The sequence below is a fragment of the Sarcophilus harrisii genome, chromosome 4 (genome assembly GCF_902635505.1).
Source record: "Sarcophilus harrisii chromosome 4, mSarHar1.11, whole genome shotgun sequence".
NCBI lineage: Eukaryota > Metazoa > Chordata > Mammalia > Dasyuromorphia > Dasyuridae > Sarcophilus > Sarcophilus harrisii.
Window position 1 is genome coordinate 75,009,778 of NC_045429.1, and position 26,330 is coordinate 75,036,107.

The 26,330-nt window shown below is 32.3% G+C and overlaps 1 protein-coding gene across 3 annotated transcripts in view; it reads left to right on the forward strand.

Annotated features, from left to right (window-relative positions):
* HMCN1 (hemicentin 1) overlaps positions 1-26,330 on the forward strand; it is a 465,183-nt gene that overhangs the window by 252,328 nt on the left and 186,525 nt on the right. For all 3 annotated transcript variants that reach the window (XM_031937038.1, XM_031937039.1, XM_003767514.3), the window contains exons 17-28: positions 1,220-1,315; positions 2,732-2,859; positions 5,930-6,074; positions 8,976-9,088; positions 10,004-10,163; positions 15,070-15,238; positions 16,676-16,803; positions 17,917-18,189; positions 19,388-19,483; positions 22,417-22,611; positions 24,200-24,330; positions 24,443-24,590. In XM_031937038.1, coding sequence (XP_031792898.1) covers positions 1,220-1,315; positions 2,732-2,859; positions 5,930-6,074; positions 8,976-9,088; positions 10,004-10,163; positions 15,070-15,238; positions 16,676-16,803; positions 17,917-18,189; positions 19,388-19,483; positions 22,417-22,611; positions 24,200-24,330; positions 24,443-24,590 — 1,782 coding nt within the window. The remainder of the gene's footprint in view (positions 1-1,219; positions 1,316-2,731; positions 2,860-5,929; positions 6,075-8,975; positions 9,089-10,003; positions 10,164-15,069; positions 15,239-16,675; positions 16,804-17,916; positions 18,190-19,387; positions 19,484-22,416; positions 22,612-24,199; positions 24,331-24,442; positions 24,591-26,330) is intronic.

Sequence of the window (26,330 nt, forward strand, 5' to 3'; positions counted from 1 at the left end):
TATCTGAAGCCAAAATATCCTGTTGTAAACTATCTAATTATAGATATATATCAATATATAATACATCTAATTAATTTATCCCACTAAGTCTCATGACTTCAAAAATCCATCTATTTTAAGCACTTATTAAAAGCCATTCCATTTTAAAAAAGTATTTGAAAGTTATCCTTGGTAAGGCAAAATGTTTGAATTATTTGCCAATTTTTTTTTATTTTTTTATATAGATCAAAGGAGAGCAAAATAAGGCCAAATGGCCAAATCTACCTTGATCCTTGAGCTAAGAATTTCTTCTCATTTTGAAATGTAAAAACCATTTTTAGCTAGAGGGCTAGGCAGTGAGGCTGAATCTGACCTACTGGCTGTAGTTTGTTGACTCCTGATACAGATATTTACTTTGCACATAGTTAAGAACTAAGGATTTTCTAGAGCCCTCAGTGAGCTTAATTAATTAACAAATATTTATTGATTCTACTACATGTTGTGGTCGATGTGAAAGAAATAAATGACTTGCTATGATGTGCAATAAAGAGTCATTTTAGGATCTTGAGCAATAGAATAATAGCATGATAAAAAAATGATTTTTATGGATTTTATTCTGTTATAAGGTAAAATTGCCAATTAAAATGATACCACACAACTCCAGGCAAAGCACTATGAATATTTAAAGAGAGATTGTAATAACAAAATTATGAGGAAGGGATAAATTATAACAGAATTGGAATTTGACGACAGGTTGGGAATATGTAAGACTGGAGAGGGAAGAGTCAAAGATAAGTCGAAACAAACTGTGTAGTCTCAGACGGTAGATAAGTAGTCATAAGGTTACTGGCAAAATGAAATGGTTGGAAATGTAATTAAATATAGATTAATTTCCAATAATATTTTTCAACAGTTATTCCAAGAGTCAGTGTAAATCTTTTAAAATTAATTCAAAGTTCATGTTGCATCAACCATTTAGTAAGATAATTGATTAAAAAATTCCTCTTATTCTGGTTATTTTGATTTTGAATAATTGATATAGAATAGGTTTACCATGTGTTTTAATGAGGTGATATTCATGAAAGAATAGAGAGATGGTAGAACTTAAGTATTTTAAATTCCAAGAAGAGAGCCAATCATATTTTTCTCTATGAAAGTTTTATTGAAATAGTAATATTGAGTTAAATGTTTTGGTACTTAGTAATGCTTTGGTACAAATCTCTTTCTTTCTTTATTTTAGATTTATGGGCCAGTGATAAAGGTACTTACATTTGTGAAGCTGAAAACCAATTTGGGAAGATCCAGGCACAGGCAACCATAACTGTGACAGGGCTTGGTAAGAAGACTCTGGGAACCATTTTGTTAAAAGGATATCTCAGAATTTTCAGAAGCACCTTAACTCTTTGAACAAATAATTCATTTCTTTATCTTTTATACCTTAATGCCAATACTCTATTCCTGTTATGATCAGGTAAGTCCCTGGGCTTATCTTTAAAAAAAATTGTTTTCTAACTTCATAGAACATTTGAACTACAACAGTAGTGAGAATAAATCCTCTCATTTAACAGGTGAAGAAATTGAAGCAAAGAAATTAAGTGGTAATTTTGTCCCTAGATAAGGGAACTTCTGATATACAGTTAAATACTCAAGGTCTTGGGTGTACAGTTAATCAGTTTCTTAGCTTAAATAGCAGCAAAGGGATACATAATATGAGTGCTGTTCTGCAGCCTTCCACATATTGCAAAGGTATACCTAAGTAAAGGTTACCGATATGAGGGTGGAAGTTTCCAGCAGAATTGGCAATAGAGGGCTGGAGCTTAGAAAAGATATCAGAGATAGGCACATAAAAGTAAGAGATATGTGCACAGTGGTTATGATTTATTTTTTGGAAGTGAACTTTGAAAGTGAGAGTGACTATTACTTTCACATTTTTAAAACTGTTATTATAATTGTATCAATTTATAGTCACATTAGCTAGATTTTGAGTTTTACATGGACAAGAACAATGTCTTATTTAATTTTTATATATCCCCACCCTCAGAATCTAACAAATAATAACAAATACTCTGCATATGAGGTGCTTAATAATTTAATATTTTATTTACTTTTGAGTAGTATATTCATTGCCTGCTCCTTGGTTATGATACTTTGATTCTCTCTCTAAAAAACAAACAAACAAAAACCCTAGTATTCTCAGTGAACATACAGAATTTCTTACTCCTCTTAATTATTAGGCTTGATTCCCAAGTTTTCATCCTAAAATACAGACTTTTAAATACAATTTAAGATTTCTATTTCCCATAGTCATGTTAATCATTATGCAAGCCTTTGGATTCTATTAAAAATTCACCATTTATATTTTGTAATTGCTTTGGAAAGTAGGGATGTGCTGTGGTAGAAAGAACAGTTTAGTTAGAAGGCCTGGGTTTTAGTTATTATGTTCTTTTTGTAATAGATACTAAACAATTAGGTCCCTTGGTGCCTTTGGATGCTGGACTTGGAGTCAGGAAGATCTGAATTTGAATCCTGCCTCAAACATTTTAATTGTGTAACTCTGGGCAATTCAGCTAACTTAGTAGTGGCTCTGTAAAATGGAGATAATAATAGCACCTGCCTAACAGAGTTGTGAAAATCAGAAAAGGTAACAGGTGTATAGCATTTTGCAAACTTTAATGTTGGCTTTCAGATGAGGGACAAGCAGGTATTGTAGATGAGGCCTGATTAAATATACCAAATTCTGTCTTGCATTCAGTTGCTCCACTTATTGGAATCAGCCCTGCTGTAGCCAATGTGATTGAAGGGCAGCAGCTGACTCTACCTTGCATGCTGTTGGCTGGAAATCCCATTCCAGAACGTCGATGGCTGAAAAACTCCGCTCTGGTAAGAGCTTTCTTTCAATTGGAAAATTAAAGGATTTATGGTAAATATGCTATAACTTATATTTATATATTATCAATTACATTTGTTCACTATATATAAATTATGTGAGTACTAGCATATAAATTATATTTATATACTGTAAATTACATTTGGCAAGTTACCAAAAACATTAGCACATGAACATATTTAAACAGTGTGTGGTTTGGATTGGGAGAGGGGGAAATAAAAGGGACATTAAGGAAGAAAAGTTGTCTCTAGCATGCTTTTTACAAGTTTTGCAAAATACTAATCTCACCATTCATATTTTGTCCTTTTGAGAGAGACAGACATGGAGACAAAGGAAGGATAATAGGGAGGGAGGGAAAGAGAGACACAGGAAGGGAGGGCAGGAGAGGGAGAGAGAGAAACACTATCTCACTAACATAAAATTAAAAGACTGTTATGTCTTAAATCAACGCAACATGAAATGTAATATCTTTATGTAAAATGTCTGCCAATGCTCTTTTTAAGGTAATTTAAACTATTATCAATACAAGATCATAGGAGTAGATCAGGAAGGGATGATCCAATAATACCATTTTACAAATGAAGGAATCAAAGAATTTTACTAATTTAACTGAGGTCATAGAGGTGGTAAATGGTAGAGACAAGATATGAACTTGGATACCCTAACTACAAAGTGAGTATGTACTGTAATTCCTCTCAAAGACACACATACTTTGATTACAGACTATTTTCAATAGATAATTTCACAACTGTTAAAACTTTTAACTTAAAACTGCAAACTTTTTTATTGTGATGTGTTGGATTCATTCACTGGATTTCTTGAAAGTATCTTACATTTCCACTCCAATCTATGGAGTGCTTTAGTTTTTCCCATTTCTTCAGCAACATTTAAAATCACATCAATTATATATAGATAAAATATTTATTAAGCATTTACTTTGTTCCATACTAACCACTGAGAATATAAATACAAGGAAAAATATAGGCATCCCTGCTCTCAAGGAATTTACATTGTAAAGGGGAAAGACAACATATAAAAGGGTACTGGTTGGAGGCAGCTAGGTGGTACAGTAGATAGTCATGAGGACTTAACTTCAGATCCAGCTAGCTGGGTGACCCTGGACAATCCACTTATCCCTGATCTGTGTTTGAAGAGAATATGATAGTGTAGGTACTCCTTTAAATGCAGAATCAGAGAAGAATTCAACAATCAGAGTAAGAAGTGATAAAGGATGGAGATGTTGCCTGCTGAGAAATCTGCTGGGGCAGAGGTGGAAAAGTCATCTGGAATACTAGGAGCTGATGGAGGTTTGAAGCGTACTGTGAATAAAAAAAAACGCTATTTACATAGAGTATATTTATTATAGGAATACATAAATGCCATGAAAGTGAATCTAAAATAATCATTAATTGTACCCTCAAAACTCAATATTATAAGAAATCCTCTTGTTCATTTATGATTACTGTACTTCTCCAAGTGTAAAGTCAACAATAAACACAGCAATACTCCATATTGAGTCCCCTTGAAGGAAAAAAAAAGAATGGAAAAAAAAGAATATGGAAATGGTGGTAATAGAAATAGTGTGTACTTAAAAGTTTCACTGCTACAGGAAGACTACTAAGAGACAAAGGGCAAGATGAGGACTTTTCTGAAGCTTATGATCTTAGAGAATTGCCTAGAACACTGAAAAATTAAATGAATTAAATAAAAAATTAAAAATTAAAAAAATTAAATACCCAACCAATATGTGTCACAGGCAGAGCTTGAAGCCAGAACATTCACCACACTGTTGCCTCTTATGCAGTCACCCAATAGCATGTCATATTTAACTAGAAACAATGACAGCCTTATCTGGTACGATTCCTTTTCTCACAGTATTTATCTCTATTATTTATCATATCTATAACATCTGATACTTTAGATAATGGTTTCATAAACTCTTTTGTAGTTTACAAAACACTTTGTTGTCTAATTTGACCTTCACAACAATCCTATCAGGAGCAGTAGTAGCAGCCACAGTACTAATAGTAGTAATAGTGGTGGTGGCAGTAGTAAAAGGAGTAGAAGTAGTAACAGTAGCAGCAGCAGCAACAGCCGCAGTAGTAGTAGTGGTGGCAATGCTATTGGTGGTAGTAATAGTAGTACTAGTACTAATATTAAGTAGTGATGGTCATGGTAGTAGTGGTAGTACTAGTAGTAGTTCTAGGAGTAGCAGTAGTAGTAAGAAATAGCACTTATTTAGTATCTACTATATATAGGTCACCGTTCTAAGTGATTTACAAATATCATCCCATCTGATTCTCACAAGAATCCTGGAAGATAGTTGCTACTTTTATCTTTATTTTATATTTGAGGAAATTGAGAAAAAAAGAAATTAATTGGTGAAGTTTGCACAGCTGGTAAGTTTCTGAACTCTGGTCTTCTTGACTGAAGGCCCAGCACTCTATCTACTATATCATGTAGTTGCACATTTGTACCCTCCTCATCTTAGGAAGAAATAAACTAAGAGAGATTTAATAATTTGCTTCTAGTCACACAAATAGTAAATGTATGGTCTGAGGTGAGAGGAGCAAAAACTACTTCTAACTTCAGTTCTAGTACTTAAGATTAAGTACCTTCTCTTTGCCAAAATGACTACCTCAAGAAACACTAGCCCATAATATGCCAAAATAAAAATGTAATCTGTTTAGAGAGAGGTAATGTGATCTTTTCCATGGGAAAGAGCATCTTCAAGCCAAGTTTGTCTTTTTTAAATAGAATTGAATGTTAGGTAATAGTTAAATATATATAAAACATATAAAGTATATAACGACTTTTGTTAATGGAAATTACTTCTGAGGGTTCTCATTATTAAATATAGTTATAACTTAATGTTCTGTGTACTTGTTCTCCCTTGTAATCTGATTTTTTTTCTTTTAACATTTTTGAACCAAAAAAAATTTATAAAAAATATTTCTTAATTTTTAAAAATTGCCTAATATCAGATTAAAACAGTATCTAAAGTTTAGGACTCAGTATGTTTTTGACTTAATTTCTTAAAATTACTCTTTTTTCCCCTTTAAGCTGGTTTCCAATCCTTATATCAGTATTCGTAGTGATGGGAGCCTACACCTTGAAAGAGTTCGCCTTCAGGATGGTGGTGAATATACCTGTGTAGCAAGTAATGTTGCTGGAACTCACAATAAAACTACTAATGTTAATGTGTATGGTAAGAAATCTAGTGAAATTTTTGCCCTAAATTGTTGCTAAAATTTGATTACAAATTAAATTAAATACCAAATTAATACTCCTTTAAAGTTTGAAATAAATTTGCATTGTTTTTATTCTTATAGAAAGTTTTATTAAAAAAAAAAAAAAAGCTACAATGATTAATAACTTCTCCAGACTCCCCTTTTCAACTAAGAAAATAAAAATGCTAGTGGGAGTTGGCAATCCATGCTTGCCAAGTGCTTGTGTAAGTAGTTTCTTAATTGATAAAAGAGAACACAACTCAGACAAAGAGGAAAAATGTTAAAAATATATTTTAATTTTAGGCAAGCTGAACACTTCATATCTTCCAAAATTGTCTTTCCCTTGATGATTGTGCAATAAGCTTGTTCTTTAGAACAACCTTGTAGCCTTCTAGAGATTGTTTGAAGTTTTCATGTTGTCACTATTGCTTACCACATGCATATAATTCTCATGCATGTTAAACATTTTAAAAGTCATTGATTTTTTAAATGATGGAACATTTTTTCCTATTTGCTCCTGCTAATGGTTGACCTGTTTTATCTCATTTATTAGTGACTATCTTGTAATCATTTAAGGAATTGGAATTCTTTTTTTCTTTTCTTTCTTGAGAGATTAGCAACATTTATCAAATTGTTGAAAATTTACTCTGGAAGAGAGGCAGATTGGCAATGCATAGCTTAAGATAAGACAGTCCATTGGCTAAAAAATATTGTTATCATTGTCAAATCTGTTATCTCTTCTATATACAGATCTTCTATATATACCTCTCTTGTGTGACTATTATCCATGTATATCTATCACTCTTCCACAGGGAGTCTATTAAGTCTATCTAGAAAGTTCTTATATATCTCTTCACAATGTTTGTGCACCACTGCAGCATCCAGGTAGCTCATCAATTGCTCTGTTACTGGCTCAACATTAAAAAAAAAAAAATGTTAGTGAATACATCTGTCTGATGACATCCTTTATGCTTCCAGTTGAAAAATACAATACTTTGAAAATATTACAGTGGCAAGCTGGGAAATAACCTTATGTGTCTCCTGACCCTTGGCAGAAAAATGATGAACTAGATTATACAGGATGCAACATTGATTTTAGACATGGACAATGTGTTGATTTGTTTGGGGTGAGAAAAAGTAGTTTTAGAGATCAAAAAAAGGGACTTTGATAAGATATTGAAATGACACAATTTAAAACAAAAATGATCAGGATGGGACACAAATAGGATATTATTTTTTTTACTATTATGTTAAAATTAGGATACAATAAAAAAAAAGTGTATTGTCTCATATGTACATCTATACATACACACATACGTATGTATGAGACAATGCATATTTCATTTTCGTTCTTCTCTGAATAGTGAAAATGTTTTTGATAATTTTCATTATAATAATTTTAAAGGACCTTACAGTAATCATTGGGTTTAGTGTCTTACAAACCTCTGTGATCTGCAAATTGCCCAAATGGATAATAACAGCTTGAGGGTCAGCTGCTATTACAATTTCTATCTATCTCTAAACTGATCCCTAGATGAGATAATATTGATGGTTTACAATGAATCGATTTCTAAAAATGCTTGACACAATAAACAAATGCCTTGATAAGATCAATCTATAGGCAAGCTGAAAGGTAACAATGAGATCTAGTGTGTCTCCCTTGTCACTTCAAGGCAACTAGTTAGCATTACAATTAAGTAATTTTCTGTTGTTGTTAAAATTCTCCAAATAAAGGAATGCTCAGTCTCCCTTGGTAACATATTTTAGGTCAGTTGAGGTAGTCAATTAGTTTAAAATAAAAGTAACTAAACCAAGATACTTGATATAAGAGATAACCCATTGGAATTAGTGCCTTGAATCTCCAAAGCAATCAGTTACAGCAATCATGTAGATATAGCATTAGTACTTGCCTCAGCAGATTTTTCTGGTTTCCCAATTTCCCTTAATTATATGTAACACCATTCTTCTGATTGCCCAGTCATAAGATCTTTATGATCTACAAATACAGATCTTCTATAAAAACAGCTGAAGGAATGAATTAACAAATGTGTACAAGTACAAAGTAAAATGGAACATCGAAAAATTATCTAATAAATTTGGCTGATAGGACTTTTTGTTTTCTCCTGGATAATTTAGAGGAAGTTTTTATCAATGTCCAAATTTTCCCAGTTATTAAAACAGTTGCCTTAATTCTTTCTTTGATTCAATATTAATTTGGTAAACATGACTTATCTAAGCTGTCACAAATTGTTATACCAGTTAAGTCAACAATTCTTAAGAATCATTCAGTCTGTAACGTTGTTATTCTTTTTTCTGGGGTGTAGTTCATCATTCTTTTTATCACTTAGTACATTCCCTTAATGTCTATTCTTGAATTATTTTAGTGAACTATATCTCATTTTCTAAGCTAAATATATCTTTACAGTTGTAACTTGTTATAAAAAATTTTTTCTCCCTTATTTTTAATGATTAAAGATGGTTTTAGTCATTTTATCGATTATATAGGGGATATAGGGCTTTTTTGTTGAATATTTCCTTAAGATGTACTTCTTTCTTAAAGTTCCATGAGTAGATGATTTTTCCATCTTGTTTTTCTTTCTTCCCCATACTCATTGTCATGAGATTCAACTTGGGCCTTCTTCAATGAGTTTTTATGAGATTCTTGAGAAAGTCATTTAATCACTGTCTATTGGTCATTGCTTTAGCATTCTAGCTTAGGTTCTGAGGAACAGACAACATATTTACTTGCTAAGTTTTTCAAACTTTTTGAAGACTATAATAATTTCAAAATGAACCAGAATCTATGGAGATTAGATAAGTATAAAAATAGAACTGGTTATTGAGCCAGGTCAGGTTTCAATATTTGTTTTTCTTTTTAGTTCTGCCAATTATTCAACATGGACAACAGATATTCAGCACAATTGAAGGAGTTCCTGTAAGTTTACCATGCAAAGCAAGTGGAGTTCCCAAACCAGCTATTGTATGGTCCAAGGTAAGTATCTTATTTTAGTTATAAGAAATGCTATTGCTCCTTAACTTGGCCCCTTTGATAATAGATTAGGTAGGGCTTTTTCAATATAACTTTACTGATAGGGCTATATCCTACCCTGATGTAGGTATTCATTCCCATATGACCTCATAGATGATGGTCATTAAGTTACTGCTACCAAAAAAATCTATCACCTGGTGACCAAACATTTAGAGGTAAAATTTTCCAAACTTACAACTATTCTAATGGCTGATACAGAGTCCATTGCCTGCCTCTCTTGAAAGCCTTTTTGTCTTAGTAGGATCTCATCTTTCATTGCATAAATATCATTTGCAAAAAAAAAAAAAAATAAGGCACGTCTACCCCATCATGAGACATCAGTATATTGATTTAACAGAGTCAGAATTCTATAAGAGTAGAGGCAAAATATCAAAAAAAAGGTTAATAATTAGTCTATTGAGCATATATAACAAAAATACATTAGTATATGAAATAATTTCATAATGATATCATTAACATATATTAAAATCACATTTGTATTTGATATGTAGCAATTAATTGAAACATAATGTTTCACTTGATCGCATATCCCAAAGTTATTTCTAAGACTTATTTTTCTTACTTACCCATTTAGTGTCTTTGAATTAAAATTAGTCTTTTTTCTCCTTTTCCTTGGTAGATAAAGAAAGAAAAGTCTTGACAATACTGTTCATTTTATGTGATGAAGTAGACTAATACTTTTCTTTGCCTTTGAATCTCTATTCTGTAATAGAAGGGGTATTGGTGTTAAAATAGTTAAAGCTACATTTTATTTGGGAATAGAAGGTCATATTTTTTTTTTGTTTTCTCCCAGATAGTGTCATATCTTTATCGTCTAAACACATTTACACATTCATTGATCTTTTTTCTATTTCATAGAAAGGAGAACTGATTTCTCCCAGCAATGCTAAATTTTCTGCAGGATTAGATGGGAGTTTATATATAGTGTCACCAGGAGGTGAGGAAAGTGGGGAATATGTCTGCACTGCCACCAATGCAGCAGGATATGCCAAAAGAAAAGTTCAGCTGACAGTTTATGGTAAGAGCCTATTTGGAGAATGTTTTTCATTGACACTTTTTATCTTTGCCAAAATACACAGCTGTCCTTTATATAACCTTATCCAAAGATTGTACCCCTAAACTTAAGCCCTGATTTTTCCCAAAAATGCAGTCTTTCTGCCAACTAAAATCTCATATAAGGGCAGCTTTACCCAACTCTGATTTTGTTTTAAGGGGGAAAGTATATAAGTCCTTGGAAAATTTTATGATGTTTTCTCAGAGTAGTATGCTCATTACACCCAATCCTTATTCAGTAATATCAGTTAGTTAAAAAATATTAGCAAGCCAAACCTCAGTTATGTCTTGGGTTAGAGTTGTGCCCTGGAGGGCTACTTTTGCACATGGCTCACTTTAAGACTGCATTTCAGCTGACCTCTTAATCCTTGTACTGAAGCAAAAAGTGAGAAGAAAAGTTTTCTAATTGCCTTCCTATCATTTTTTCCACATTCCTCATTTAAAATGTCTGGAAACCATTAGATGAGTCCTGGAATTTGAAACTATATGAAGTCTCTTTACACATCATTTTAAAAAATTAATTTAAAAAAATTGCTGACATTTGTACAGAACTTTAAGCTGCTTAGAGGAAGGTAGATGGAGCATTAGATAGAGCAGTGAGTCTGGAGTCAAAAAGGCCTAAGGCCAAATTGAGCCTCTGATACTATTTCTGTGATTTTTTGGGTGAGTCCTTTAACCTCTGTCTGCCTCAGTTTCCTTAGCTATAAAATGGATTTCCCAGAGTTATGATGAGAATCATATGAAATTTGATAAGTACTTAACCATAATACCTACTTATAGTAGTTATTTAATACATACTTGTTCCTTCTACTGCCTTTTAAGTTTTATAAGTAACTTTATATGTGCTATTTTATTTCATCCTCTAAACCCCAATAATAAAATGCTACAGGTGTTGCTATTCACGAATTCCTACTTTGATGCCTCATTCTGGTGAGGACATGATTCTGTATTCTCAAAGGCTGTGCCAGGTGAATGTAAGCCTTGGCACACAGTCTAACATCCTGGAAAAGCATTGAGTTTGGTGTTCTACCAAGTTATGTGTCAAGCTCTGAATAACTTTAAAAACTTGTGTTGATTATAGTTTAACTTAAAGAAATGATAATTTAATGATAGATAAAGGAATTCCAGAATCAGTTTTCGGTATTCTTTTAGACAACTATCAATATTTCAATATTGTAATATTACAATATGAGAATTCTACAATATTACAAACAATAAATAGGAGGGGGCAGCTAGGTGGCACAGTAGATGGGTCCTTCTGACTTCAGGGCTGGTGCTCTGAGTTTAAATCTGGCTTCAGACACTTAATACTTCCTAGCTATGTGATCCTGGGCAAGTTACTTGACCCCAATTGCCTCAAAGAAAAAAAAATAAACCCTATTAGGGGAAAAGATAAATTTTGAAACTAAAACAATATCCATCTGAGCTGGTTGTACAAATTTTGATACAGAAAAGGGAAACTGATAGAAAATTTTTATGAATACAAATTATAAAAATTTGTACAAATTTAATATATATTTCAATTGTTTTTTGACAAAACCAAGAATTCCCCAAAACCACATCAGTCCAAAAGCACTTGTGATTTGCTTGCCAAGCAGATAGATATTACTACCATAGAAAACAATACTCTAAAGATAAATTTATTTGTAAAATCATGTAGAGAAATATGATGAAAGATTATAAGCAGTTGCTCCATAAAACTGAGAAGCAGTTGAAGGGAGGAAAATAATTTTGTAAGCAAAGCAATACATCAAATTGAAGTCATTCTAAGAATGTCTAAGGATGAGACTGGAAAGACATAAACAAAATACACTTGGTGGGGGGAGTCTGTTAGAATTTCTATAAAAAATATTTGTACCTTCAAGGACTTTTGGGTTCATGGATTAGGACAGGGTTTTTGAGGAAATGAAAGAGTCATTAAAGAAACCAAAAACCAGCTTATTAAATTGAATATTTACAAAGGAATTTCAAAGGAATATTCACAAGGAGAAAAAATTTATGATGGCATTAAGATATTCCTTATAAAGGTATTTGTACAAGGATAAAATAATGTATATAGAGAGTGTAAAGGGCTGAGACTCTGAGAAAGGTGTGCTTGAATCAGACAACTGAGCACTTAAGGCTAATTACCTAGTTAATATAAGACAATGACTCTATTAGCATATGTTTGAATAAATGGCCTTCTCACAGTTGATGCTGGCTCAGTGTTTGATGTTAAGTTAATGGTAGAGCAAGGATTAGAGGGTGGGGTGACAAAGGCCAGAGACTCACTTGGCAGCAGGACAAGGAGGAGAAAGGTGGAGATTCTGGACTCCAGAATGGAGAAGAGATCTTTGGCAAAACTCCTGGCAGTTTGCCTGCTTCTCCCCCTAAAGACCAAGGACTTTTACTTATCCTGACTCTGGCTGCTGCTGAGGCCTCCAGGGAGCTAGCCCAGACTTAACAATAGGGGGGAAATCTTATCGCCTCCCCCCCTCCCCCGCCCAGAACATAATGATTATTTGCTCATATGCCTATTTTTCCACTCACATAAAATGTCCAAAAGAATAATCTACACAGGTTTTTAGGATAATCTTCATAAGACTATCAGAATAGGCTTTTTAAAAGCAGTATTCAACAGTGGATGACATTTTACCATCACAAATCTGCCTGAAAAATATAGATAATATAAGATTCCATTTCAACTACAATAAGGTATTTCTCCTGGATATCAAACTCTTAAAAGATTCATTGAAATATTTAACAATAGGGATAGAACTGTTTGAATACTACCTGGTTTTTAGAAAAATAATAGTTGTTTTCACTAAATTGAGTATGTTCAGAGGGTGGGAAGATGGATTATATAGGACCTTCCCTGTAAAAACCAATCCTGATTTGTCACCAATACAACCACACCTAGTCTTTCCCCATTATCTTTTTGCACTCCCTCTCTGAATCTTCTGTTCAACTTTATTCTTGCTGAGATATGTATTCATTTCTCAAGGGACCTAGTAACTCATAGCTGCAGCTGCATGGTTGCCATGGGGAAAATCAGTCCCCTACCTGCATTCCTCTCCTTACCTATGCAGTTTGCTTCATGGATATGGCAGGCCCTCTTAAATAATGGAGCACTGAGTGACCTCAGTTTTGTTTTGGATAGAAGAGAATGTCACATAGATGAATAGGCAAAATTCATCCCAAATAATATGATTGTTTCCCCCAAACCAAACCTTTCTTCCCTATTTTTGTTAAGGATGCCACTATCTTAATCATTCACATCTGTTCGTGATCTTGATGTTATGTTAGATTCACTAACACTCATATGATGTATCTAAGTACATTGTTTTTTATTTTCATCTCTAAAATATCTTTAACCTATACCCCCTTCACTCCATTTGTGCAAATATCCACTACCAAGTTTAAAGTCTCACAAACAACTGTTGATCTTTAGATTATAACTTCCTATTTGAACTCCATGTTGTTATTCTTTCTCCAAGAGAATCCAGCCTCCACAGAGCCATCAGGTGATTTTTCTAAACCATATGTCTTATCATCCCCGCAGTACACATGCACACGCATACCTGCATGCCTTCAATGATGTGCAATGACTTTCTATTACCTCTAGGAAAAAATATAAACTTGTTATTTGGCATTTAAATCTCTTCAAAATCTTACTCCTTCCTATCTTTTCAGTCTTCTTACACATTACTCCATTCCCTTTACTACTGTCCAAACAAATTGGCTTTATTGCCCTTCTTTCACACTAATATAAAATACAAATAAGATATCCAAATATTAACAGGAAATTAAAATATGAAACAATTAATTAAATAAAATAATGTAAAGGAGGAGAGGATGTATATTGAAAGTTTTTTGCTGAATTGAAATCAGATAATTTTTTGCTTGTTTTATATGGTTTTTGGTAAATTACTATACTCAAAAAAACATTTGTGCTAAAAAAATGTATTCACTGATTGTTGTGATCTACTATTTAATTATTGGATTATGTATTTCTAAGTTAAAAAGTATAATGAAATAAAAAAGTAACCTACTTAGCTACCTATACTGATTAAATTAACTGAAGAGGAAAATACTAACAAATGGTTATTATTTTAAAAATCCACTCTGTTTTCCAGGATATAGAGTGGTTTTTAAAAACAAAATGAAGCATTTTAATCACAGTATGCTTACTAAAACATTGGTCAATAAATAGAAGTTTATTTAGAGACCCGTGGACAGGCAAATAGTTGACTTGAATAGGCAGCAACACATCACTTAGAAGGAATTGCATAAGAAAGGCATTTGTAAAGCATGTTGATTAAAAATACATGATCGACAAAAGAACAAATTCTAGACATATAGTAAAAGTAAGAAATTATTAGAATGTTACATGAACTCCATGCAGCAAACTAAGGAATAGGTATAGATAAGAATTGCATAGCTTAGACAATATGGATAGGTTTCATCCATGCTATGTATCATTCGATGGAGTAGTCACATAAATTAAATTGATTGATTGATTGATTTTATTTCATTGCTATATTTATTTGTAAATTTATTGTAATATTTAAAGATGAAGAAAAAGAGACTTTAAAACATCAAAAACACTTGACAGTACTCATGTAGGTAGAATGTAAACTCCCTGAGGGACTGTTTTTGCATTTCTTTGTATCCCCACTTTTAGCCCAATGTGTATCATATAGTAAGAACATTGATTGATTATAGTCAATAATGAACAAAAGTAGAATTCAAACCAGATATCTCTTAAATTTGTAAAGCCCAATGTGCTTTCCATGTCTCTTCTCACCATATTTCTAGTAAGTGATATATGTTTTCTTTTGTTTAATATTAAATGCATTTATTTCCCTAAGTAAACAAAATGTATATTTTAGTAAGACCCAGAGTGTCCGGAGATCAACAAGGACTAACACAGGATAAGCCAATAGAGATCTCAGTGACAGCAGGTGAAGATGTTACACTTCCGTGTGAGGTGAAAAGCCTGCCTCCACCCACAATTACGTGGGCCAGAGAAACACAACTCATCTCCCCATTCTCTCCCAGGTAATAAGATTTGCTAGGAACTTTGTCCTGTGAAAACATAATTTCTTAGATACTGCTTTTTTCTGACTTTCTATGTGCTTGAAAACATTTTTTTATTATTCACATGTTGTCATTCAGAGAATTAATGAGAAAATGTGGTTTTGTAGAAGACACCTATATTATTCTTTATTTAATTCAAGTTTAAGGGTTATTAAATAATCTTAATATTCTCCCACACCTGTATGTTTCACTAAGTTAACTCCTCTTATAATGGAGGCCTGACCAGTGAAGTTTCATTCTCAGAATATATACAACTTTCTTTACTTGCTGCCAAGCTGAATGGTTCTGGAGCCAGTTGTATAAAATGTCTACACATACTCTAGATCAGGGCTCACAGCTTTACAATTGCATGTCATTATACTTTTTCAGAGGGAGACTCTATCTCTTTCTACTTACAGCAGTATTCAGAATATACTGCATATGTACTGAGAATGTTTAGGTCCTTGCTAGGCTCCTGTTACATTGTTCTCTTTTTCATTGAAAATATCAGGAGGATTTTGTTATCTTAACATCTGGAATGCAATTACTGAACAGGAATAAGATAGAATACACTTATCCATTTCTAGAATTTTCTACTTAGTAACTTTCTGGGTCATCTGTCATAAATTAAGAGATAGAAGTAATCTATTAAAGCAGAAGCATCAATATGGTCTCTGGGAGCCCAATTCCTCTCTGTGGCCTGAACCACATTAAAATGCAATTAAGAAATACTTAACAAAATAAATAAGAATGCAATAGAATATAAATGTGTTAAATTGTAATTAATGGTCCTCTTTCACTGGACTGAAGGGCACCTGACTGGACTTTAATTATGACACATTTGCATCATAATTAACATTGATCCTCACTTTAATATAATCAACTATGGACTCAAATGAACAACAAATTCCTTTGCTTTACGGCTTGCAAATGCCAGTCTCCTGAGGTTTCTTCAAGATTCAACTCAAATACCTAAAGTCTTCTTTTTCCTCTCCAGGATTCCACCTTCCTTTTTCAAATTTTCCTGGATTCATTTAATGACTAATTTTATTGCTTCATTCTTTGTTTTGTATTATATTATCCACTTAAAATGTTTTATTTTATTCTGTATAACTTAATCTCCTTGAAAGCAAGAAATAGTTTCATTTTAGTCTTTCTGTCCAGAACCAAGGACAGCGCCTTGCACAAGTAAGCTTTTATGTGTGTATTGAATTCAACTGGAAAAAATCAAGGCAAAGGCAATGTTAGCAGATCAAAATTATTTTCCTCTCTGCTTTTTAAACTATGAAGACAGCTTGTGAAAGATGGAATATGGCTTCATTGTCATTTAAGCTGTTGTAATTTCACAGGAGAATATTAGGGAGGTTTGATTGTACTTACTCTTTTAAAGGCACTATATGTATGTTTCCTCTCTTACAGGCACATCTTCCTTTCTTCAGGATCAATGAAAATCACTGAAACACGTGTTTCAGATAGTGGAATGTATCTTTGTGTTGCCACAAATATTGCAGGGAATGTGACTCAGTCCGTTAAATTAAGTGTCCATGGTAAGTTTTGAGGCAAAATAAAGACAATGTGTCCTATGTGATAACTTTGTGAACTGGCAGTGATGATTTTATGAACTGGCAATCATGAAAACTCACTAATCATCTTTATTTATGCTATATTTAAAGCTTAGACTCTATGTAAAGGAATTGCTAAAAAATCTAAAAAAATCAAAACAGCTTCTTGTACGGATCAGAAATATTCATTTGTTTTCCATAGAGTGATTAATTTCTTTCAATTATTTCTCCTTCTAAAAAGGTGAATATTTCAAAATTTTGAAGCTTAAATATTACCAAGTTTTATATATTTCCCAGACTTCCTGCTTGTACTATTCTTGAAATAAAGAAAAGTAAGGAAGAAATAAGTTAATTTAAGAATATTAATTTAAGAGATGATGGAATTTTAACACATGACATTATTTTGGCTTTCAGGAAATAAGCTTATAGAAAATTAGATTCTCCCCTTCTATTAAGGATTTATTAATTACTGCAGCTACTTTTTAGATAGTCTTTCTTTTCCTCATTCTAATACATTCTACACTGAACTGCCAGAAAAAAATTCTCCTCAATAGTTTTCATGAAATGATTTACTTTTCCAAAAATATACAATGGCTTTCTATTATCTATTATATGTAAATGGTCTAAATTACTCAGGTTAACATTGAAGGGATTGTGTCAAATGCCTAATCAGTAATTCTGATTGACTCTCTAAAATCTTTCATTTTTCTCCACTATTCTTTCTTTTTCCTTATTGTAATTACTTGTATGCTTTTCTCTTTCCCATCCCATGTTAGTTGCTTGTTTCTGTTTACAATCAGCTAGCAAGTGCTATTTTAAAAATTTGGAATGATATTCTTTTCACCATTTTGTATATCTTACACCTTTTAAAATATGACTCCAAATATATAAATTCTTAAAAATATTTTCTGCTTAACCACATTTGACAAATTATTCACCTACTTTTAATTTATTTGAAATGTTAAATGGTTTTCTGGGTAATTTGCAAATGGTCCTTTTAAAAAATATTTTTCATACCACAGATTGGCAATTGGATATTGAACAAATTGCATAATATTACTTCGCTTGGAAATTTTATATATATTTGGTTGTTTCTAGTTCCTCCAAGGATACAACGTGGCCCAAGGCTTTTAAAGGTGCAAGTTGGTCAGAGAATTGATATCCCCTGCAATGCCCAAGGAGTACCTTTCCCTGTACTTACCTGGTTTAAAGATGGAAACTCAATGGTGATTGATGGAATGCATTATGCCAATAGTCGAGATGGAACACTAAGCATTGACCAAGTACAACTTTCAGATTCTGGTGTATATAAATGTGTTGCTAATAATATAGCTGGCAGTGATGAAGCAGAGATAACAGTACAAGTTCAAGGTAATTTTATATTTATATAGAAAAAGGTGATATTGGAGAAGACAATTCAAGTGTATATAAATAATTTCCTTAAAATATTTTTGATTTTCCCATGGACATGATGTTTTTGTATAGTCCTATAGGCAGAATTGAAAGGAATCTCTTCCATATGTAACTAGAACAAAAAAATATTAAGTCGTGAATCTTTCTATATATTTATTATATTTAATCTTTGGAATTTAAATTGCTGTGTGACAATCTAATCTCAATACCAGATAAATTATATTTGTGAGAAATTGTATGCCATTAGTAGAATTACTATTTTATCTCAATACAGCTAAACATAATTTCTATAAATTATATTCCTAAGAAATCTAGATCTTCTGTCACCTATGATAACTGTTGAATTTGCTTTGAATACTTGAAGGATGAATATGATATCTATAGTTAGGGATATGTGTATTTGATAAAAAGTAGGGACCAGAAAGGAACCATTGAAGAATAATTTGATTTAGGTATTGAAGAATAAGTAGATTTGGAAAAACAAAGAGAAAGTAGAGGGAAGAAGAGCATTCTATGAAGTTAAAATTTTCCCAGTTTGTCCCAAATTTTTATGTCATTAATTTGGGGATATGTTTATTTTTACATCTATTTCATTGTACACATATATACATCTATTTATCTAGGTCTATATTTATCAATATATCTATCTATATATAAATATATATACTACATATATTAGATCACTTTCTTTATGAAATCTTCACATATTTCTGTGCAGTGATCACTTCCAACTCTGAACTTGTGAGTACTTGTCATGTGTGAGTTCTCTATAAAATCATCTTTTTGACAAACTTATATTTAGCATTCAAACAATGTGGTCAGTAATAGCATTTATATAGTGATTTAAAGTTTATAAGGTACTTTACAAATTTCCTCATTTTCCCCAAAAAACAATGGGAGAAAGTGTTATTATTATCTCCATTTTATAGATGAAGAAACTGAGGCAGGAAAAGATTAAATATTTGCTGAGGATCATACAGCTAATAAGTGTTTGAGATGGAATTTGAACTCTGTTCTTCCCAATTCCAGTACCAGTGCTCTTTTCAATAGATTGTTAGCCATTTCTCCATCCTTATATTCTCACATACCATCTCTTACAGTGATTCTAATTGATAAATATTTGTGGCATTAATACTTTCTCTTTTTTGAAAATTAGAGCCCCCAATAGTAGAAGATCTAGATCCTCCTTATGATACTCCATTCCAAGAAAGAGTGGCCAACCAACGCATTGCATTTCCATGTCCAGTAAAAGGTATGAAATACTATAATAATTTATCATTAGGAGCTAATTTTAATAATTTATAGTTTTTAAGAGTTCTAATATTTAGGGTAAGCACTGTTTGGAACAGTGAAGGAAATCAAATGCTAACTTCTTTCATCTTATGGCCATTAGGCCACATACATAACAAATGCATCATGATTTTGCTGCCATGTTAGTTTTCTACAAAAATTCTGATGTGAAGAATAAGAGAAACATGTTAATGATCAGAAGAATAATAATACAAAAAATAAAAATCATAAAAAGTTAGATTTGGAATGGACCTTAGCAGTCATTAGCCAAATCTTCCATACTATATATGAAAACATATTTAAGAGCTTAAAGAGATTGCTTTATAGGTCATATTTACCTTCTTTGACACATTGTTCTTTGTTTTTCCTTCTGGATTTACACTTATAAAATCTAACCTTATGCATGAAAACCTTTTTGGTATTAGAAGATAGATACTGTGCCTTTCTATCCCGATTTCCTCATCAGACGTTTGGGCTCAATTCCTTCAGACACTTTTCTCATAAAATAGCATCAGTTCCTTTCACTGTCCTGGTTGCTTTCTATTTGGATAAATCCAACTTGTTAAATAATTCTCTGAAAATATGGCAGTCTGAACTAACACTGCATTTCAGGTATGATTTGTCTAGTTATGAGGACATTAAGGCCATTGTCTTCTAATGTGGACATTTCTATTAATCATGGGGGCAACATCTAGGCTTTAGCTTCACTGCTACAGAGAACTGACAAGTGAAGAAACTTCAACCAGTGCAAGTGAAAACCTCTGCAACACATTCTTGGACAGTTGGCCTTGAACTCTAAAAGGTTAAGTTATTGTCTCAGATTCACACAGTGTATGTATCAGAAGTGGGACTTGAACATATACCTTTCAGACTTCAAGGCTAGTTCTTTACTTTATCACATTACTATGATTCTCACATAATTTCAAAGTTGGAAGAGACCTTGGAGACCATCTCATTCAATCGGTACAGGAAAAATGCCTCCTTTTTAATATTACTAACAAAGAGACAACCAAATGATGGACAATCTGTTTCTTTTTTAAAACTCAATTTCACTTTAGAATCATTCAGTTAGAAAGAGTTTCCTTATTTCAAGCCTGTGCCTATTTCTTTACAACTTTTGATCTATGCTTCTAGTTCTATTATAAAATAACTAAACAGAGCTGATCAAATCCTCCTCTTTAGATGGATAGATTTATAATATTTGAAGATTGCTATGTTACCCTTATTTTCTTTTCTCCTCCATTTTAAAATGCCTATTTTCTTTTACTGATATCCATGTGATATTCTGGGCCAAACTTCATTTATGCAAGTCCATTGATTCATGGTAGAAAATAGGAAGTAATAAGATACAAAGCAAAAAAAAAAAAATACAATACATAAGACAAGTAATATCAAAGGATAAAAAAGGAAACACATATATTGCCATTATAAGATCTACCAACAAAACTTCTAAGGTTTAAAAGGTTTTAAAATTTTATCTAAGGATAAAAATTCAAAGAATTCACTCCATCTCTACATTTGTTACACTGGTCAGTGTTACTGAGGGCAATAAAAATTCCCCTAAATCTTTTCCAAAATCTCTGGTACCAACTTTCTATAGGCTAGATAGGCCTCAGGCAGCAACAGAGATAAATCATTAATGATTTTGAGAATCTACCCAACCCCTTAAAAGAAACCAGTCTACTCTATGTAAATCAGATGACACTCTTAACTACACATAGCATGATCATATGGTCCTTGACCAACCTAGTGGCCTGGATACTTTCCAGTCTATCAATGTCATTCAAAAATATGACTCCCAGAAATGAAAAGAGCACTCTAGAAGTAGTCCAAGCAGACTGAAGTTGAATTAGCACTATTAGCTTCCCAGTTCTGAGTGTTTAGCTTGTCTTACGTAATTAACCACAGTTACATTAATTCACTTAGTTGCCATATTATATTGTTGTCTTATTTTTAGTTTGACATTAACCAAAACTCCCAGCTCTTTTATGATTGAATTGTTATCTAGTTATAATTCTCCTATACTGTGCTTGTGAAGTTGATTTTTTTGAGCACAGGATGAATATTAATATAGTTTAAAATTATTTGATTTAAGAGTAGCTGCTTATTTGATAATATAAAATAGATTGTGGTTATTTTTCTACAGAAAGCTCTTTACTGTATCTTGAAATATCTTCTTTGGACCAGAGTGGATGTCCGTCAATAACCAGAGTTCATCTTTCTTAGCTATCATGAAATTTTTTTCTATCATTTTTCAATCATGTCTGATTCTTCATGATTTCAGTTGGGGCTTTCTTGGCAAAAATACTTTGTCATTTCCTTTTCTAGCTTATTTTATAGATGAGGAAAAAGAGGCAAACCAGTTTTACATTTTGCATTAGTAAATCATAATCCATATCCTCCATCTGGTGGGACGTGTGGTATACTCACATAGCAGCATAATTTATGTCTCCCTATAATGTATAAATATTCCATATTGTTCTTTTCCCCTCAGACTTGTAAATAAAGGAAAATGTGTGCTTGCATATCTGCATGTGAATTGTTTTATATATAGTGCTACTTATCTATTTATCTATGTTTCTTTGAAATGACAAAATTAATCCTCTAAAACATATAAATTTTTTTTACTTAATTTCTTCTGATTACCTCAAGAAAGACAACTTATCTTTAAATTTAAATGTAGGCTATGTGTCTCAGAAAGCATTCCATGAATTAATATTTTAATAAGACCTTCGAAAAGTCAAATCACAAATATCTTGACAATAGTTTAATATTATATATTTCATTTTTAATTACTAACAATTTTCTGTCTTCTTGACATAATTAATATTTACTTTCTTGAAAACTGTTTTTATACTCTGCAAAAAATCTGATATTCTTTCTTTTTCTCTTTAGGCACCCCCAAACCAACAATCAAATGGCTACATAATGGCAGAGAGCTGACTGGCAGAGAACCAGGCCTTTCAATTTTGGATGATGGAGCATTGTTGGTTATTGCTTCAGTTACACCATATGATAATGGGGAGTACATTTGTGTGGCAACCAATGAAGCTGGAACTACAGAAAGAAAATATAATTTAAAAGTTCATGGTAAAAATGGCATAAATACAAAAATCCTATGACTTAGAGTTGTCTTTCTTCAAGTACTTACTTAAAGTTTTTATTCAATTCATCATTCTAATTTTAAACATTCATAATCCTTGCTAAGTAGTTGTTGGGATCAGCCCCTTGAATTCTCAGCCTAAACTTATGAATATCACTTTGTTCAAATAGAAATGATTTTAAGAATCAATTTTTACACTTAAGTTATAACTATTTCATTTTAAAAAGACCAAAGATTAAGTAAATACATCAAATGAAAATTAAATAATTGTCAAAATTAATTAATAATAAAAACAGAAATATAATATAGAACAGAAAACTATTATTTTTTTTATTTTTGCTTTTTATTTACAAGATATATGCATGGGTAATTTTTCAGCATTGACAATTGCAAAACCTTTATTTCCAGTTTTTCTCCTCCTTCCCCCCACCCCCTCCCCCAGATGGCAGGTTGACCAATACATGTTAAATATGTTAAAGTATAAGTTAAATAATATATACATATATACACATATACATACACACACATACATACATGTCCATATAGTTATTTTGCTGTACAAAAAGAATTGGACTTTGAAATAGCATACAATTAACCTGTGAAGGCAATCAAAAATGCAGGCAGACAAAAGAGGGATTGGGAATTCTATGAAGTGGTTCATACTCATTTCCCAGAATTCTTTCGCTGGGTGTAGCGGATTCAATTCATTCCTGCTCTATTGGAACTGATTTGGTTCATCTCATTGTTGAAGATGGCCACGTCCATTAGATTTGATCATCGTATAGTATTGTTGTTGAAGTATATAATGATCTCCTGGTCCTGCTCATTTCACTCATGTTGGTCTCTCCAAGCCTTTCTGAAATCATCCTGCTGGTCATTTCTTACAGAACAATACCATTCCATATTATTCATATACCACAATTTATTTAGCCATTCTCCAATTGATGGGCATCCACTCAGTTTCCAGTTTCTGGCCACTATAAAGAGGGCTACCACAAACATTTTGGCACATACAGATCCCTTTCCCTTCTTTAAGATCTCTTTGGGATATAAGCCCAGTAATAATACTGCTGGATCAAAAGGTATATATGCACAGTCTGATAACTTTTTGAGCATAGTTCCAAATTGCTCTCCAGAATGGCTGGATGTGTTTACAATTCCACCAACAATGTATCAGTGTCCTAGAAAACTAGAAAACCTAAAGAAATTTTAAAGAATTCTGATATATCTTTGTTTTGCTTTTGTTGGCCAGACAATTGGAGTTAAATGACTTCCCTAGGTCACACAGCTCGTAAGTGTGAAGTGTCTGGGACCAGATTTGAATTCAGGTCCTCCTGACTTCCGCTATTCTATCCACTGCACCATCAAGCTAATCCAAATACTACTATATCTTTAATGCTTTAATCATATGTTCTGCCCTTCCATGATGGGAACCCTTGTAGCATTCACCTTGGATTTCTTACTAGCTCAATATTTAGGAGAAAAAAAGGAATTGTTCATGTTTTAGAAATTGACTTTTTCTATACCAATTCACCATAAAATAAAATTTTAAAGTAAAGCTTCTCTTTTTTGTAGTTCCTCCTGAAATCAAAGATAAAGGACAAGTGACAAATGTATCTGTGGTGCTAAACCAGCCCACAAATCTCATTTGTGAAGTCTCGGGCAACCCATCTCCTATCATCATGTGGTACAAAGATAACGTCCAGGTAGGACCATATCCAAAAAATATGTATGTTCCAATGAATTTCTAATTTGATCTGACCTCTAATTGTCTATGAAGTATACTAGTAACACTCATTTTTTGTGTGAACACTGAAGGTGACTGAAAGTAACACTGTCCAGATAACACAAAATGGGAAGATGCTACAGCTCTTCAAAGCTTCTCCGGAGGATGGTGGGCACTACACCTGTAGAGCAATTAATATTGCTGGCAATTCTGAGAAGGATTTCAACATTGCTGTGCTCAGTAAGCAGAACACTCTTAAAACCTCAGTACCACATTATATCATATGTAAGCTAACTACATTAGAATGGATCAGTGATGGAGAAAGAATACACAGGACAAAATGCTCTTAAACTACAGTTTCTTTTTCTTTGTTATTTGGGAATAAGTTGGAATGGATAGTTAAAGCTATTCTAATTCTTTACACACTAGCATCTTGATATTGTTGCTATTACTCTATATATGAACTATTGAAACACTTTTAATAACTTCTTAAAAATTATCCATCGTTGCCTCCCTTCAGACACACAAAAGCTGTGTCCAGCTGGGTATGCATGAAATTGACTGGAAAGAATGAGACTTTTTTGCCATATAGTGAATATGTGCAATCACTGTTTCTTTGTCCCAGTCCTGAAATCTGATGACATGTTCTTTTATGCTTAGTTACAGTATTGGGAACCATGTAAATTTGAATAAATCTTATGTTGTATTGAAAAAGCATCCCAAATTCTGGTTCCTTCAAACATGTAATTACACAATGATCTAGGAAGGACTAAGTCCTTATCTTGGACTGCCATTGAGTATTGCAAGTTAATGTTTGTAGACATCAAAAAATATTCAGCACTCTGTGCCGTTTTTATCACTTGAGGAATTCAAAGGGAATATAGCACTTTGGGCCCCCAGAAACTTCTTATCCTGCTGGAGTTAGTAGCAAGAAGCCTTGGTTTCATTACTATCTATGTGACCATATCTAAATCACATAAACTTTGTGAGACTCAATTCATAATTAATTAATATCCTAATTAACATTAGGATATCAATGTCCATACTACTTATATGATAGATCTTTGTAAAGCTTAAGTGAGATCGTCTATATAAAATACTTTGAAACATTAAAGAACTTTATAAATGTAAAGTGTTTTTAAAAAATTTTATACATAGTACATAAAGAATTCTAGTTAATTCTTGATTTATAATTATTATTAGAAATATAAATAATTCCAACCTATTGATGATATCCCTTCCCATATTTTGACCAGTTCTTGTACAAAAAATAAGAAGCTCATCCCTAGGCTCATATTCAAAAATTTTCTAATATAGAAGAATCTGCTAAAGCCACTGGCATAGCTTTTAAGAACTCAATATCATGTCTACACCAAAAGGATGCTTTAGGATTAGTTTCTGTGTAAGCAAAAATTGTATAACCAAAGAAGAATGCAAATAAAGGGAAAATAACCATATAGATATTATTTGGGGAAGGGGCATGGTATAATGGGAGATATGGAATGAAGACAGACAGATAAGTACTAATTTCAGCACTAGAAAAAATTTTTTGATATACAGTATTTTGTATATATCTCAAATTTTCCAAGAATTTATCAATTAGAGGCTTTTAACAGTATATATAATGATAAACTGGGAATAGTATTATCGCTCAATACCCTTTGAAATAAAAGGATTTAGTAATTCATATAAAATTTTCAAGAAATGATTCTAGCAGTAATTATTTTGTATGAGAGTCATCTCTTTATAAACAATCCTTTATTCCTCTTGTTACACATACATCTGAATGTTTCTCAGAATAAAACCTGATTTAAGAGCAAAGGTGTTAGCCCAGGAAGTATAAATCACTGTTACAGATCTGTCATGAGATTTTTCCAGTTTCTCATTTTACATTTTGGCTCTTCTGCTATTCTTTTTTCTGCATTCTGTAAACTTTAAAAACTTGTTTAACTGATGAAGGGACATTTATTTTCCCATGTG